At 37.0% G+C, this 18557-nt stretch overlaps 1 protein-coding gene and 1 pseudogene across 1 annotated transcript; one reads left to right on the top strand and one right to left on the bottom strand.

The window, feature by feature from the left end:
• Positions 1 to 3176: 3176 nt before the first annotated feature.
• On the top strand, positions 3177 to 6681 carry LOC104108445 (probable LRR receptor-like serine/threonine-protein kinase At1g14390). Its single transcript, XM_009617489.4, has 7 exons — positions 3177 to 4547; positions 4630 to 4763; positions 5248 to 5491; positions 5589 to 5773; positions 5851 to 5894; positions 5983 to 6094; positions 6304 to 6681. Exons 1-7 carry the CDS (start codon positions 3305 to 3307, stop codon positions 6574 to 6576), a joined length of 2235 nt encoding a protein of 744 aa, XP_009615784.1. The 5' UTR covers positions 3177 to 3304; the 3' UTR covers positions 6577 to 6681.
• A 4474-nt stretch (positions 6682 to 11155) lies between these two features.
• Positions 11156 to 13169, bottom strand: LOC104108446 (SNF1-related protein kinase regulatory subunit gamma-1-like; annotated as a pseudogene).
• Positions 13170 to 18557: the final 5388 nt, after the last annotated feature.

The following is an 18557-nucleotide window of genomic DNA, read 5'->3' on the forward strand; positions in this document are numbered from 1 at the left end:
ACAAAATGAGAGGATTAGGTAAGGGTATAATATAATATCACTTGGGTTGGGTATTTCTTTTTACAAGGCTTTTTCTCTAGCTTTGCACCTCATTTTTGGCTTTGAGAAATTGTGACATAGCCACACCACACAAACCCCAAATCATGATATTCTATGCACTTATTTTCTCTTTTTTTAAATTAAAAAAAATTGTTCTAGAGCCAGATTGGACAATAATTTTTTATTACCAAAATTAGAATTTAAATTTCTGATATAACTCATATATTCTTAGAGATTAGTTAGAAATGAATTATTAGTATATGATGATGGTGATGATGATTTTGTAAACAGTACAAAGATAAATATTGATACTCATTTAACTTTAATTAGCCTCTTCATATCTAGTTGATCAATTATGTGGAATTGGTATATGAACTCTTTAATTACTGTTTACATAAGGCAAAGTTTTATTATTCAGATAATTTATCTGAATAATTGATGGGGCACGGAGGAATTTGGACAAAATGAATGAAACGGGAGAAATCCAATTTTATGATACTGTGGAGTCAATAAATAATTGATCAGTTAATATTTAATTCCTTTTCCATTCAACTGTGCTTCCTAATAAATATCTTGATAGCAGATATGATTTTTGGAATTGAAATTTATTATGAAATGATTATTTTGTTTTGTCTTTTATCGTATGGTCCTAAATTTTAAATAAAAAAGAATATATTTTTGGTGTCATAAAAACTCTTATGGTCATGGCCCGACCCCAACCTAAGGGGCCGCTGCCCTTGTCTAAATAATTAATGTTCTAACACTTGTTTTCTTTCTTTGTCTCTCAAGAAATTAATTGTTATGTATCAAGAATTGATCTGTACGACATCCTCGGGACATTTGATTAAAAACCCATAAAGTTCATGAAATTTATAATTTTTATGTCCTATCTATGTAGTTTGTCAATATTGAAGTTATTTTTAAGTTGGGAGTTTTACAGTTTGCTTCTTCTTGAGGTTATAATATCGTGAATTACTTTTTTCGAAGAAACAAATTGCAAATATGTACATCGCCAAAATATAGTCAACTTCACATTCCTTGTTGGCTAAAGAACTACACTTACTAAATGCACGTCACTGTTGATACTTTCATCAATTTTTATTTTATTTTGTATGTATTTTAGCTTTAATTTTGCATAAATATGCTTATTCTAGTGCCAAATTTAAAATTAATCTGAATTTCAATTCAATCAACTATATCTCAATCTCAAACCTTTAGCTAGGGTATATGAATTTTCTATCCTATTTTGGTCTATTCAACTCTTTACATTGAATACAAGCTTCATCATGATTTGAATTTATGGTAATTGTCCACCTACCAGAATAAATAATTATGAAAATAGTATGGGCTAACCAGTTTTCAGACTAGTAATTGAAAAATAGCCAGTGTTTGCAAAGTTATTGAAAAATATGTTGAAACTCCAGCACACGGAAAGTTTCATCATAATATGCTACATTATGGAGCTTCTGCGTATAAACTTCTAGCATATTATGTAGGAACTCCAACACATTATTGAAATCCAATCATATGTAAAAAATTCGAACACCAACATATTATGCTAGAATTTTTTCGGATTTTTAAGGGTACTTTTGTTTAGATTTTATCTTTACATGAAAAAGTGGCTAAATTTTAATTACTTTTGAAATTAGAATTATTTTTCAATTATCAGTTATAAATCTGATTATTTCTGATTTTCCCCTAAATAATCTTCCTCTTACTTGAGTTTGGAACAACTTGGAACTAAAGTATATTTTGCAGAAATTATACAAGTGGAGTTTGAAAGTTCATAATAATTTGTCCAAAGAAAGAATTGGGTTTGGGGCAATTGGTTCAATTATTGCTAGCTACCATTCCACCACTCGTTATCAAAGAATTATGAGTTGTACGACCCTTGGGCAAGTGACAATAAAGATAGACTAAGTCGTAAGTCAAGAACTTTAGTTCTAAGTATAAACAGTCAAACAAGTAGAATACTAGTTAGTACAGTACAATATATGAAGTGTGTTTTGATTTGAGAGCCACTTTTGACTTTGGCATCCTTAGCAATACTAACAGCCATGCACAAAAATATATACAAATCCAATCTACGTTACAAAAAAACAATTTGTAATTTAATAAGATAGAACCCCTTAGCTCTATCCTTAACCGCAGGACCAGGAAATGTGCATTGGCTTTATTGTTTTGTACATATGCACCGACTGACAGATCCAACCATTCACCATGTTACCTTAATTTCACATTGAAACTTCACTTTCTTTCCTCTCACATCTCTGACCCCTCCCCTCATTCAATTCCCTTATTCTTTTTAAGCAGCCCTCTCTCTCCACATTTCTTTCTTACCATTTTCTTTTTGAATTATAAACTAATAATATGTATGAGGGCAGACTTGGAATAACATGAAAATTATTTTTATATAACTTACACGTCAGGGTTCGAATTATAGTATCAACTATTGTCGTTTGTATTAGGTTAAGCTATTTACATTGGGTGCGACTCTTCTTTGAATCCTGCAAATGCAAATGTTGCATGTAGCAAGCTGCTTTTTTTATAACTAATAAAAAGGCAGTTTGATATACAAAGCATATCAGATTCACGCATGGTCCATGGAAGAGTCGCACCCCAAGGGTATTGATGTAGACAACCTACGCTAATATAAACATTAGTGACTACTTCCACGGTTTAAACTCTTGACGTATATATCACAAGAAAATGGTATGCTTCTGATCACATACATTTCTTAATAAAGGGTGAGAGTGACGAAACAACTTTACCGTGGCTCCAAGATTCTCTACGCTCTTTTTATAAATTATAGTAATAATTTTTATACTATTAATATATTAAATCTATTGTCGCATGTAAGATACATTATTTTTCAATGTTAATAATTTCGCTTTTTATAGATAACTATTTGTAATTATCTTTTGGATAACTTGATTTTATTTTATTAGTGTATAAAAATTACTACTCTTTTTTGTTCTCTCTACTATCTCAGTCTCTGCACATTCTTTTCTACCAATACACGGTGTGGCATATTATGGAATCCTTGTCACAAAAGTTGTACAACTAGACTAGCTACAGACAACACATCTGTACTCCATTATTTATTAATGTAAATCATTTAAAGCTTCTTCTCTGTGTATCATTACTCTATTGTTGGATTCTTGAAATTATTTCATTCCATAAACTCTCTAGGCTTTAGGCAAGTGCTCACTCTTTTGTGAGCTGAAAATATTATAGCTTTGATTTCTCTTTTCTGCTACAAGAGATGATGAGAAACAGTTCCCAGTTTCCTTTTATTCTCTTTTTTCTTGGTCTGCTTTTGTTTTTATTTGTTCCATCTTCTTCTGCTCAGTTAGTTCCAGCTGAAAATAGAATCCTTTTCCAAATTCAACAGTTTCTTGAATATCCACCAGTTTTACAAGGATGGAATAATTGGACAAATTTTTGTTACCTTCCAAAATCTCCTTCTCTTGTTATTACTTGTTCTGGTAATCACATAACAGAATTAACAATTGTTGGCAACAAAAAATCCCCTTCTCAGACTTTAAAATCCTCTACTCCTCAAGCTTTATCTGGTAAATTTTCCATTGATTCATTTTTCACTGTTGTCACTAAACTTTCAAGTCTAAAGAAATTGTCATTAGTTTCACTTGGATTATGGGGTCCATTACCTGCCAAGATTAGTAGATTTCACTCACTTGAGGTACTAAACATTAGTTCAAATTTCATTGTTGGTGATATTCCATCATCAATAGTAAAATTCAAGAATCTGAAATCTCTTGTTTTGGCTAGAAATTTGCTTAATGGATCTGTACCAGATTTGAAAGGGTTAGTAGCAATTCAAGAACTGGATTTGAGTAACAATCATTTAGGACCAAAGTTCCCATCTATAGGAAATAACATTGTTACACTCGATTTGAGTAACAATTTTTTCAGATCAGAAATTCCTAATGGACTCAACAAGTTTAATCATTTGCAAATTCTTGATATCTCTTCAAATAAACTTGTTGGTCCAATCCCTTCTTTTCTGTTTTCAATGCCAGCAATTCAGTCTATTAATGTTGCCAAAAACCAGCTAAGTGGTGCACTTCCAGCAACTGTATCTTGTAGCAATAAGCTTAATTTTGTCGATGTTTCGAGTAATCTTTTGATAGGAAAATTGCCTGCTTGTCTTGGATCAAGTTCAAGAAACAGGACAGTGATTAATGTTTGGAATTGTTTGTCAAGTACAAGTAGTACTAAGTATCAACATCCACATACATTTTGTGAAAAACAAGCAATAGCTGTTAAGCCTCCTTCAAAAACTGATGATGATAAGAAAAAACAATCCACAATCAAACTTGGTGTTGTAATAGGATTAATTGCAGGAATTGTGGTAGTAGTGAGTGCAATAGGCTTGTTGATATTTTTCATTGTCAAGAAAGTTACAAGAAATAGAGTTCAAGGGTACAAGAATGATAGCTTTGCTTTTGAGAAGAATTCAACCCTTTCTAAAACTGCTGATGGAGGTAAATTTCTTTAATAAATCTTGAATTTTTTATATTTTAGATTGTAGTTTAATCAATATTATTATTAACTTGATTTGATCAGGGAATGCAAGGAGGACAATGAGGTTGACATCATTAGGATTGCCTCCATATCATGTTTTCACTCTTGAGGAAATGGAAGATGCAACAAACAATTTTGATCCAACTAATCTAGTTGGAGAAGGTTCCCAGGGTCAGGTAAAATTGTTTGATTTCATTATAAAATGAAAAGAAAAAATAGGAAGAGATATTACTATCTCCGGTCCATATTATTTGTCGTTTTGGAAAATTGAATTTATTTCAAAATATTCAACATTTTAGAAAACAAGAAGCATTTTTTATGTTTTTCCCAATTCACTCTTACTGCTCCGATTAGTTGAGTGTTAATTAAGCGAGACGTTTAAGAGAGAGATAAGTTATATTTTAGACTAAGGCTATTAAATGTCTTTATTAAGGGGTATGCAGCCTTACCTGTATTTCTGCAAGAGGCTATTTCCACGGCTCGAACCCAACTTTACGAGTTACGCCAAGGTTCCCCTTCAAATGCAAAAACCTTAAAAGAAAAGATAATATAGATTGGAGATAGTAATATCGATATGTTTGTCAAAAATCTAGGTGAATACAAACTTTTCTTTTTGACATGTTTTTTGAGATATGGGAATTGGTGTTTTATTAATGACAGCTATATAGAGGTTGGCTTAGAGATGGAGCAGTGGTCCTAGTGAAATGTCTGAAATTGAAGCAGAAGCATTCACCTCAAATTCTACAGCAGCACATGGAGATGATATCAAAGCTAAGACATAGGCATTTGGTTAGTGTACTTGGACACTGTGTTGTTACTTACCAAGATCACCCAAATACAGCTAGCACTGTATTTATTGTGCTTGAAAATGTTGTCAATGGATCACTAAAGGATCATCTTAGCGGTAAGCTATTGTTATCATTACTTTAATCGCATCCCTAAAACTGCAATCTGAACGATTAAGGGCTGAATTTATTTTCCGGAATTTGTTCTTTTGGCAGATTGGAGAAAAAGAGATGTATTGAAATGGCCACAAAGAATGGGAATAACAATGGGAATTGCAAAAGGAATCCAGTATTTGCACACTGGAGGAGTCACTGGAAATGATATAAAGCTTGAGAATGTTTTGTTGGATGAGACTCTTACTGTTAGAATAAGCTGCTATAACATATCTTTGCCTTCTAAGGTAATGCTAGTAAATCACAAACAACAATACAAAAATCTTGCTCAAAACGCGTTATTGACCATACAAAATATTTACAGGTTGGTTCTGAAAGTCCTCTTGTTGGACCGGACCAATTAACCAGGTATGCTTTCACCTCCGTTTTCTCTTTTTTTTCTTTGTTTTCCTGCTGTCATTTCCAATTTACCTACTAATATAAGCTTCACATTCAGCGCGAAAGAAGCAGAAAAGGAAGACATCTATCAATTGGGAACAATTCTACTAGAGGCTATTACTGGTCGGCCAATCAACTCCCAAAGTGAGACAGAAGACCTTAAGCTTCAGGTAACAATAATAAGACCCTAATAACTCTCAAGCCATAGAAGAAGTATTGTTCCCTTTGAGAAACAAGAGACACGCGAAGAAAGAATTCTCTCGTTACACTAACCTGCTATCACAGCTTAAAACTCACTTAATCTTTACGCTATCGGTATATATAACTTAAATCTATCTAACGACCTCAAAACCAAAATTGCATCTTCTATGACATGCAGGTGGAGACTTGCTTAGCGGAATCACCATCAAAGCTACGAGATTTAACAGATCCTTGTATTAGGGGTACATTTGCATATGAATCGTTGAAAACTATGGTCCAGATTGCAGTAAATTGTCTTGATAAAGAACCGAGCAGGAGGCCATCAATTGAAGATGTTCTTTGGCATATGCAATACTCAATTCAGGTTCAAGAAGGAGCAACCAACAGTGGAAACCTCAGTGGGAACCTCAGTGGGAAAGTCAGTGGAAACCTTAGCAATAAGTTTTACTGATTAGAGAACTGGCATGATATAGTTTTTACCTTGTTATAGTCATTTGTATGCCTCCTGTATAGCGCAGTTCAGTAGCTTACTGAATAAATGTTTATGTTTTCTCCATCATAATAGCACCCAAGTATACAAAGCATATATTGTTAGTTGAGAATCTATACTGGGATCTCGGAGAAAACTTGCTTGCATCCGGTGTTTACACCAACTTAATGAGTACCAAAATGTGTCTTTCTCATACATTGTTATCACTAAATCATAGTTAATTAATACACATTCTTACCTCACTTATTCACTTAACCATAGTAAATGAATATATGGTTTGTTGTGAACACTGAGTTAGGGCTGGGCATATATCGGGCATAACCGATAGTCCGAACCGATAAAATGCTATTGGGTTATCGATATCGGGTTATTGGGTGTCACGACCCGAAATTACACCTTCAGGATCGTGATGACGCCTAACATTTCACTTGCTAGGCAAGCCAACTTTAAAATAATCTTAATCATTTTTAAATAAATCAAATTAAACGGAAGTTTATTACTGAAATAAAATGCAGAAGACCATAACAACCGAATCATCCAAATACATCCCCGAATCTGGTGTCACAAGTGCACGAGCTACTAGAATAATACAAATAAAGGTCTGAAAAAAATTTAAGTTGTTTGAAAGATAATACACAACTAAGATAAGATAGAAGGGGACTTCAGAACTGCGGACGCTGTGCAGTTATACCTCAAGTCTCCTCTAGGTAGTTGAATCCGAGCAAGTCTATGGTACGCCGCTGGGACCAACTCCAAAACTGCACAAGAAGTGCAGAGTGTAGTATGAGTACAACCGACCCCATGTACTCCGTAAGTGTCGAGCCTAACCTCGACGAAGTAGTGACGAGGCTATGACAAGACACGTACGTAAACAACCTGTACAAGCCTATATAAATACGAAGCAACACTAACACAATAATTAACAATTTATAAATTTGGGAGGGAACATGCGAAGGGGAATGATATAGAAATTTCAGCAGCAGAAATGTCACGTAGCAGCCAATTAATTCATCAACAATAAAATGAGTAACTGATAATATGGAAATGGCACGGCACCTACCTTCGTGCTTTTACTCTCATTCTTTTCATGAATTTATAAATAAATAATAAGATTGGCACGGCATCGCCTTTCGTGCTTTAACTCTCTTCTGGCACAGCATCACCTTTCGTGCCTTAAACTTTCTTCTGGTACGACATCACCCTTCGTGCTTTTACACTCTTTGAAAATAGCACGGTATCACCCTTCGTGCTTTTACACTCTTTCTCACCATGACAAGGATAATATAAATAATATAAATGGTACGACATAACCTTTCGTGCTTTTACACTCTTTTACAATATTCAACAATAATTAAATCAATAATAATTTCATGAATAATGATCAAATAATCAATAATAAACTTAAGAATGAATATCTTAATTAAATAGACAATTATTCAAAATGAACAAATTTCTACAGCATGCTTTGACTCAACCACAACGCATAAGTACTCGTCACCTCACATATACGTTGTACGTGCACATTATATCAAGTAACAAATAGACAAACAAGTCATACTCCCTCTAGTCAAGGTTAACCACGACACTAACTCGATTTGCAACCAACTCAAGATTCCAATACACCTTTGCCTCGCGAATTAGTATCCGAATGCCTCGAATCTAGTCACACTTATTCGATTCAGTCAATACAAATTATAGAAATTAATTCCATATGAAAATATTAATTTTCTAACAAAATCCAAAATTGCACTCAAAAATCGTCCGTGGGGCCCACATCTCGGAACCCGACAAAAATTACAAAACCCGAAAGCCCATTCAACCACGAGTCTAACCACATAAATTTTACCAAATTCTGACATCATCTCGACCCTCAAATCTTCAAATTAAACTAAGAGGGTTTTCTAAATTTTTCAACTCAATTCACTAATTAAATGTTAAAAACAACTATGGATTCGGATAATTTGACTAATATTAAGTTACGAATGCTTACCCCGTTATTTTTCTTGAAAATCTCCCAAAGATCGCCTCTTCCCGAGCTCCAAATCTTCAAAAATGCAGAACTTAAACATTATCTCCAGGTTTTTTTCCTCTTCGCGAACGCGACAGGACCCTCGCGTTCGCGAACCACATTTTTGTGCTGCCCCAGATTTCTTCTTCGCAAATACAAGGGCAGTCTAGCGAACGCGATGCTTTGCCAAGCTTGGCCTTTGCGAACGCGGTCTCCCCTTCGTGAACGCGAAGCCTTATTGCCTGGTGCCCAGTCAGGCCTCGCCCTTCTTCGCGAACGCGAACACTCCCACGCGCTCGTGATGAACACTGTCCATTACCCTTCGCAAACGCGCTCCCCTCTTCGCGAACGGGAAGAGTAAATTTTGCCTGCCTCCGGTTCTTCTCCACGAACGTGAGACACTTCTCGCGAACACGATGAAGGAAACCAGATACTGCACCAAAAAATTTCCAGCAAGGTTCCAAATCCAAAATTCATTCCGTTAACCATCTGAAACTCACTCGAGGCCCCCGGGACTTCAACCAAATACACCAACAAGTCCTAAAACATCATACGAACTTAGTCGAAACCTCAAATCATATTAAACAACGCTAAAACCATGAATCATACCCTAATTTAGGTTTAAGGAACTTAAGAATTTTCAACTTCTACATTCGATGCCGAAACCTATCAAATCAAGTCCGATTGACCTCAAATTTTGCACACAAGTCATAAATAACATAACAGACCTATTCAAATTTTCAGAACAGGATTCTGACCTCAATATCAAAAAGTCAACTCCCCGGTCAAACTTCCAAGCTTAAATTTCTATTTTAGCCATTTCAAGCCTAATTTAACTACGAACATTCAAATAATTTTTCGGACACGCTTCAAGTTCAAAATCACCATACGGATCCATCGGGACCGTCAAAATACTGATCCGGGTCCATTTGCTCAAAATATTGACCGAAGTCAACTTAAGTGAGTTTCAAAGTACAAATTCACATTTTTATCATTTTTTACCATAAAGCTACCCGAAAAATTATACGGACTGTGCACGCAAGTCAAGAAAAGCTGAATGGTGCTATTTGGGGTCTCAGAACACATAAATGAATATTAAATTTAAAGATGACCTTTCGGGTCATCACATTGGGTAAATAGTTCGATAACAATTTAATGTTATTGACTATTGGGTTATCGGTTCGGGTCTCGGTTTGTCTAATTTTATTAACGGTTTAACCGATAGCCCAATAAGCTTTATTAAAATTATAATTTTATCCACTAAGTATATAAAGCCACCTTATAGCTACATTCATTCATTCTCTTAATTCTCTCAGTAGTTACTCTTCTGACCTTAATCTTTAGAGTAAGTTTTAAACTTTTATGAATTTCTCATCTTAATTCTTCCGTTAAGATTTTTAGTTTTAAACTTTAAAGAACTAATTGTTCAGATTTTTAGTTTTTCTATTTGTTTCTTTTGTTGCACTTGTTCTTTAGCATTTACAAGATTAGAATTTTATTATTTCCTATGAATTATGCCCGCCCGTAGTAAGATAGTTAGTAAGATTAAATTGTTGAATGTCTTATTTCTTACTCATGCTAACTTATAACTTTGAAAATTGAGATCATTCATTGGGATTTTCAAATGCAAAGAAAGTTTTCTTTTCTAAAGTTAGACATTTAATCCCTCTTTTCTTAAGAGCAAAAATTTAGTTCATTTCTCTTAATAATATGATCACGAATTCTTTAATAAAAATATAAAACTTTTGGATGTATTTGATTCTTATTGGGTAAACCGATAACCGAACCGATAAGGATCGATAACCGACTAATCGATAACCGATATCTTGTTGGTTCGGTTATTGGTTTAACATATTTATAAACCGATAACCGATATGCCGAACTAATAACATTCACAATCGAACCGAACCGACCGATGCCCACCCCTACACTGACTGCGTCACGGTGTGCTTGGGAACATCAAAAGTAGATATGTATTCGAATTCGAAGTACGGCCCGTACGAATTGAACTAGTGACCTCACAAAGGTTTTGAACCCCCTTGACGACTAAACAATGCTTTTGGGCAATGTCAGAGGATTCAAAACATAATATATAGAGGTAAAAAATAGATTTTGCCTTATATACATGGTATAATTTAACGGCGAAGGCTTTTGCCCCCTAAATCCGTCCCTGACGGTCAGCCAGAGGTCATAGCTTAACCCCTAACCCCCCCCCCCCTCCCCCCTCATGAAACTGCTCTGTTGCAATGGATGGCAGAGGGCCCGTAGTAGCCGAAGCACTAGAGTGATCCAGTAACCGGGAAGGGGCCTAGAAGTGCCTACTACTATACCACACTACACTTGGCTCTACACATTTACTTCTCTAAAAAGGTCGAGATATTTCAGAATTGTCTGCGGTCAAAGTAGAATAGTAAGAAAAACCAAACTGTTGTAGTGACATAAAGAAAATCTTGAACATGTCTTAAAGTGGACGGATCTTGTGTTTTATTTGCATCTACTCACACACATCTTGCTTATTCACCAGCAGATGCATCATTCCGCCGACGTTTCTTGTGCAGAAAAAACAAAATAGTTATCAAAAAAAATTGGTGGTTCAAAGATGAAAAGCAAGAGATGACATCTCTGGGTGTAATCACACCAATGACTTCATTATCTTCACCAGCTGTGACATATATCCTGTGAACTGACATGGAAGCAAGAATGTCTATCACATTACCAAGAGTTGAATCAAGCTTGCATGTTATTGGTGTAGCAGTCTTACTAGGTTCATGACTTAAAGCAACTGTGTTCATAAAGTCCTTGACAGTCAATTGCCTGCAATCAGGATGGCCAAATTCCAATACCATTATAACGATAGATAGGAAATATGAGTGAGCTATTACGATAAGGATTTAACTGATCAATGTTTATTAACTTGTTGTAACAAGTAATCTATCTTATTTTCCACGTTACTTATCTCACTTTTTAGGAGACGGTTACCCGTACATGGTTGTTTAGGTGACCTGATATAGTATTGAAGTTTTAAAGGGCCAGTGCATAAAAGTTAAACTCTTATGATTAATTCTCATCATAGTAAAATTGAGAATTGACTTAATGTGTGAGTTTATCATGGATAGTACTATCTGATTTGCTAACATAGTTCAACTATGAGAAAGTTTCACTAAAATGGGGGCTCTAATAATCTTGAAAATGATCAGATATATCAAGAGGAACAGACAAGTTGACCTAAAATATACCTGAAATTGGAGAAGAGTTCAGGTGAGTAACAAGAATCTGATGTCTCTTAAGCTTACATTGCCAACAATCTTCTTTTTTGGTCCTTGAACAACTGGAAGAACTCCAACGTTGTTATCTCTCATTTTCTTGAATGCTTCCAATATCAGTTCATCACTTCGGATGCTAATAACCTGGTGCACATGTGAAAAAATCACGAACTTTGCATCGTTGTTTTCTGTATTATCAGAAAGATAATATACGATCATTAGCTATGAAATAGTTAACCTCATCAGGGGACATGTAAGGGAGACCAAGATCTGATATAGGAAGAGCAGAACTGCAATCAAACCAATCCCTCCCTCCCTTTGCATCCTTCAAGGCCCTGTATCACAGCGGATTGAGTTATGAAGTTCCTTAGTAATGGCTTCCTCGTTTCAATCACGGGCACACTCCTTAGCCTATACTTTGATAACAGCAGCATGACAGCCAAAAGTTGCCCTGGGATAGGATTTTACAATGGACTCCACCTGCAAAAATAGGTGCACGAGTCGTCATTTTACAACAACTATGCCTCAATCCCATGCAAGTCAGGGTCAACTATATGAGTCCTTACTGATCATGTCGCTACAGTTAAGCTCATCTCGGACCAATATTACACACGAATCATCATATATTTCAGAGTCTTGAACCAACCCATCTTGACCCAAATAAACTTTGGGCAGATTGGGTCATGACCGTCTATTAACGTAACCCATTTTTGACCAGCCCAAATTTGACCCAACCCACCCATTTGCCATCCCTATTTCAAACTAATGACCGAAGAGCTAAAAGAGTGGGAGGGAATGAAATAGCAATAGCCGCTACTTCTGTCTGCGGCTATCTTCATGATAATGGTCCGGTTTCTTGTACTCAACTTGATTAAATATTTAATGAACTTTTGGTCTATCAAGCTGTCTGAATGAAATACTAGAAGCTTAAGGGAATTCTTTTTGCAAGAGCTGCTTACCGTTGTTGACATAACAGGCTCTTCTTGAAGTATAACTTTGTAGAAATCCTCGCCCAACTTATCCGCTGCAGTTGGAGCATCGTTTCCTATTCCTCTTTCTGCAGCAACGCCACCTGCCACGGCTGCACCAACCGCGGCAACCGTTAGGCCAGCAGCAACAGCAGGTCCTGTTGTGGCGCTCAAAGCTAGTGCTCCAAGAGCACCAACAGCACTTACACCAGCTCCAGCAATTGCGGCTGAATAGACCGATAGGTGATAAAGGATGAAAAGTGCATGTTTTGAGTGCGTTTGTGTGTAGTTTTTGTGTGAGTAGCGGGAATTCATACCGCTTTTAAAGTGAAAATATACTCATTACGTGTTTCTTATGTGTAGGAACAAACTTATGCGGAAACTTGATCAAATAGGAGAAAAATTGGTGAAAAAAGAGCCGAAGAAAAAAGTCTCGGACAACGAAGCGAGGTTCATTTCGCCAGACCGGGACACCAACAGAAGAAACCAGAAAAGTCCCGGATAGCGAAGCGAGGTTCACTTCGCCAGACCAGGACCAGAGTAAAAGAAACCAACTTCTCCAATCCGAAATAGAAGAAGAAAAATCCGCCCCATACAAACCCTAGTCGCTATAAATACATCCTAAAACGTGCTTTTGAAGGAGAGACATTACTTTGGAGGGAGAGAAGACTTTGGGGAGGCAAGAACACACTTGGAGCAAGGAGAAGGATTCAACTTCACGTTTTTCCCTCTTTCTTCCTATATTTCCATTATTGATTATGAATTCTAGTATTATAGTTTTGCATACTATTATGAATAGCTAATTTATTATCTAGGATTTTGATGGAACCTTTTGTAGGATAACTTCTTGTTATGTTTTTATATAATTGAACCGTTAGATTTCTCTACTTGTTCAACTACGTGTTTGTTGTTGTTGAATGAACGACAATCAATTGACTGTGCCTATTTAGTGTGTATTGCTTGAGAGAGGGTACACATTTAGGTAGTTGTTGAACAACATCACTTCTAACGTATGTGACAAATCAATACGGAATGTTTAAAGGTGGGATTAGAGATAATAAAATCTTGGTGTGATCTTAGTGAGCGGTGAATTAGTGCCAACTAGTATAGTTCGAGAGAATACATCTAGTAAATTGTGGTAGTTACACGAAAGAGAATTACGATAACCAAATTATTCACGATCAGTAGAGAATAATTAGGAGAAATTATAGAAGACATAGCGGGAAGGATTCCGACAATTAAAAAAATCATAACTTTAGACCTCCTTCATCTTGTCTCCAACCCTTAGTATCTTTAGTTGTTGATTCACTTCTTTAATTTGTTAGTTAATTCGTTAGACATAATAATCTTTATATTTATAACTTAGGAATTGTTCGAGCTTGCCTACTAGTGATAATATTATACGTAGTCATCCATTTTGAGCTTGTAGACATTTTCTTTGGCAACCACATTATAAGCCGAATCCCCTTTGTTCTTAATCAATCTTGTTGAACTTTTACCTCCGAAAGCACTTAAGTAGCTAGAAGAGTAAAAAAAGAGAGTGGATAGCTTTTGAGTAGAACCATAGAAAGGCCGAAAAGGTTCACTTGTGTACAAAAAAAAAAAGAAGGTACTAGCCGAAAATACCAAATTAAAGAGAGTGAAAAAAATAACACCTCCATATCTTTGTCTGGGATAGAAAATATCTATATATTGATGTGCTTAATGAAGAAGGGCCTAAATGTGTATGGTTTCATGGCAAGACATTGAATTGCTCATGCCAAGAAGGTATTTGGAAGTGAAGTGTAGTGTATTAAAGTGCTTAGGAGGGTTAGTAACTATTTTCTCAAATATATCCTAACCGCCCTTTAGCCTACATTACAACCTATAAAGTTCTACTTGATCCTAGACTTTGCGAGCTTAAATTAGTAGAGACTTACATTACGGGCAAGCCTATGGTACGACCTTTGATGGCATAAGAGTTTCTTTGTGACAGTGAGCGAATTATTTAAATATTTGTGTCACGACCCAAAATTCGCTAAAGGTCGTGATGGCGCTTAACACCGCCGTCAGGCAAGCCAACAGTAACCTATCAACCTACTTACCAATTTTAATAATTTGAAATCATAATTTTTCAATAATTAAATAACATGAAATAGAATTTATAGGGTGAATGATAATATTAACACGAACTACAATGATAAATAACCTGCAGGAACCACCTCATGAGCATCAACTAAGAAATATAATAAAATACAACATCTTTCTAGAATACAAATTAGACAGGAGAATATAAATAACTCTCATGGAGACTCTACAGGCTGCGGATCGTAACATCAAATGCAGCGCACGGTAAAGTCCCAGCAATAGCCGCGCCTCTGCGCCCAAAAGACCACCAGACATATATGTACCTGCACAAAAAGTACAGCAAGTGTAGCATGAGTACGTAAATTAATGCGTACCCAGTAAGTATCTAGCCTAACCCCAGAAAAGTAGTGACGAGGGGTCGACATCAACACTTACTACTGGTCCAATAAGATAGATACAGTAAAAGTGAATAGATGTGAGTCATAGAAAATAAATGAAATAAGAAGCATAAATACATGGTAAAATTCTCCTCTCAGCAATAACTCAAACTCTCAGCTAGTAGTTACCTCCTCAATCGGAGTATATATAATGGACCTCACCAGATAGGTCGCCACAGTTCAAATCAGGAAACTCACAGATATACTGCCTTCTTATCAATTATTACGCACGATTTCATAAGAGTATTTTATAGAAATGCCGAGGCGTACGACCCGATCCATCATAATATTTTCAAATCATAGATACATCTATTATATTGCCGAGGCGAACGACCCGCTCCCATAAGAGTGTGATACATAATCCTGCCGAGGCGTACGACCCGATCCATCATAATGTACGCACTACCGAGGGTCGAACGATACGAACCATAGATGTATCTATCCTGCCAAGGCGAACGACCCGATCCTATTAGAATAAGAATCTTTGACGGGTCCTTGACCACACTCACGAACTGACGTATGAGTTATAAATCTTTGGGAAACCTTTCGATGAAAACGCATAGCGCGGGAGAAATTCATAAGAGGAGTACAATTATTTCGCGGCTAATCATGAAGCCCGTCGAATCTCTACAATAGCAAGTCTATCATTCTACACAAGTCTAGTCTAAAGTTGCAACGTAAAATAAAGGAATTAAATAGGCAACAGACAACTCAAATAGTACAGTTATAGCATGCTAAGTCTATCCGGACATAACATGAATCTAGTTACGTACGAACTCTCGTCACCTTGTGCGTACGTATCCCCGCAACAAGTAGCACATAACAAATACATCACCTAGGGGTAGTTTCCCCCTCACAGAGTTAGACAGGAGACTTACCTCGCTCCGAAGTTCCATAACCGGCTCCAAAGCCTCTCTAACACCTCAAACCGATGTCCGTCTCTTCAAAACTAGTCAAACAACGTGCAACCCAATCACAATATACCCCAACACGTATAATTTAACAATTTATAATGATTCCCAGCTTCGCTCAAATATAAAATTTATTCCTAATTCCATGTCCAATTTCGTGGTCAAATTTCAAAAATACCAAATTCTAGGTTTTCTACCAAAAATCCCAAATTTCTACTAATTTCTATGTTTAAACCCATATACAAACCATGTATTTAACTTGTAATAGGTGGGAGTCACTTATCTTATGTTGCTTCATGAAAATCTCCCCTTGAAACTCTTCAAAATCGCCCCAACCAAGTGAAAATGAAAGGAAATGGGCCAAATCCCGTGTTTATAAAAACCTCACTGCCCAGCGACATTTTCGTATCTACGGAACATGAGCCGCTTCTGCTGCATAGAGTCCATTTCTGCGGCTCCCTTCAGGCCCCTCAACCTCTGCATCTGTGGCCCCTCCAGCGCTTCTGCGGCTCCTCATGCGCAGATGCGGTTCCGCTTTTGCGGAACTCGATCGCATCTCCGGTCCCAGCCTTCCCTAGCCATTCCGCTTCTGCGCTCAAAGACGCTGCATCTGCGCCATCGCAGATGCAGAAAATGGTCTCGCACCTGCACCACTACCCAGATCGCCTAGACCTGCTTCTGCGACCCTCTTTGCCGCTTCTGCGGCCAAAACCTCGCAGGTGCGGTTACACCAGATGTGCTGCCACCTGAAATTTCATAAGGCCAAATTCTCACTCCGATTCAATCCGAATCAAAACCGATGCCCCCGGGACCCCATCCAAACACACCAAAGCATCCTAAAACATGACACAGACTTAGTCGAAGCATCAAATCATGCCAAACAACATCAAAACTATGGATCGCACCCCAATTCAAGCTTAATGAACTTTAGAACCTCAAACTTCTAAACTCGACGCCGAAACCTATCAAATCAAGTCCGATTGACCTCAAATTTTGCACACAAGTCATAATTAACATTACAGACTACTCCCACTTCCGAAATCAGAATTCGACCCCGATATCAAAAAGTCCACTCACGGTCAAACTTCCCAAAAATATTCCAATTTCCAACTTTCGTCAATTGATGCCGAAATGACCTACAGACCTCCAAATCAACATCCGAACCTGCTCCTAAGACAAAAATCATCATACGAACCTGTTGGAACCTTTAAATTCCGATTCCGAGGTCGTTTACTCAAAAGTCAAACCTTAGTCAATTCTTCCAACTTAAAGCTTCCAAAATTAGAATTTTCTTTCCAAATCAACTCCGAACTTCCCAAAATTCAATTCTGACCACGCGTACAAGTCGTAGCACCTAAAGTGAAGCTACCCTAGGCCTCAAACCTCCGAACGATGCACTAAATCTCAAAACGACCGGGCGGGTTGTTACATTCTCCCCCACTTAAATATACGTTCGTCCTCGAACGTGCCGAGGACTGCCTCGGGGTTGTCCAGAATCACTGTTTAATACCTCGTACACCTACCTGTGCCACCACAATCCAGTTGAACACATTATCCCGAGTCTCACTGAAGATCCTCCCTTTTATTTTATCAATAAGCTTTAGAACCAAATTCCAACCTCCGGATTTCTCTACAAGACCTGATTCCAACATACGAACACCGCATCGGTCACTACAAACTATACCAAAATATGATCATGCACCCATGATGAAGTCACACCACACACCACATAACTCGGTTGCCCATAATAACATCCTCCGACCACAATAACTGGAATTTCACGAATCTGGTGCCTGCAGTACACCTCATGACGCATATAAGTCTTGTTCCAACTCTCGAAATACTGCCACAACGGAGGAGATGTGTAGAAATTAATAACCACCTACCAAATTAACAAATCATGGAGCCTCTCCTCCTGACAAGAACCATGACCTCATTCTGAACTGAATAATGATATTTGCTCTTAAATATACCTTATATAAATCTGATTGCACTAATTTTAGGTCCAATAATCTCGTCTCACCCAGTACAAGCTACTCAGCCAATAAGCCACCTCAAACACTGACCCAGATCTCATATGGCGCCATCAGTGTGCCAACAAGCTACAACTCGAATATGACACATAAGGAGGAACAAACTCTGGAAAAGAATTACCCAGCCCGCGTAACGAATAAAACGGTCGAACAGATGTTATGAACCCTTCTTAGAGAATGAGAAACAAAATACGCAGGAATAGATACAGGGAACCATACTCAACATGTCACTGTTGTGGCGTGCAACCCGATCCA

Source organism: Nicotiana tomentosiformis, chromosome 10, assembly GCF_000390325.3.
Source record: "Nicotiana tomentosiformis chromosome 10, ASM39032v3, whole genome shotgun sequence".
NCBI classification, from domain to species: Eukaryota; Viridiplantae; Streptophyta; class Magnoliopsida; order Solanales; family Solanaceae; genus Nicotiana; species Nicotiana tomentosiformis.

Bases quoted from the DNA above. Each gene is read 5' to 3' on its own strand.
- LOC104108445 (XM_009617489.4), top strand. From the start codon at position 3,305: ATGATGAGAAACAGTTCCCAGTTTCCTTTTATTCTCTTTTTTCTTGGT. The intron at 5,492-5,588 runs GTAAGCTATTGT...TTCTTTTGGCAG, and splicing joins ACTAAAGGATCATCTTAGCG to ATTGGAGAAAAAGAGATGTA. The intron at 5,895-5,982 runs GTATGCTTTCAC...CTTCACATTCAG, and splicing joins GGACCGGACCAATTAACCAG to CGCGAAAGAAGCAGAAAAGG.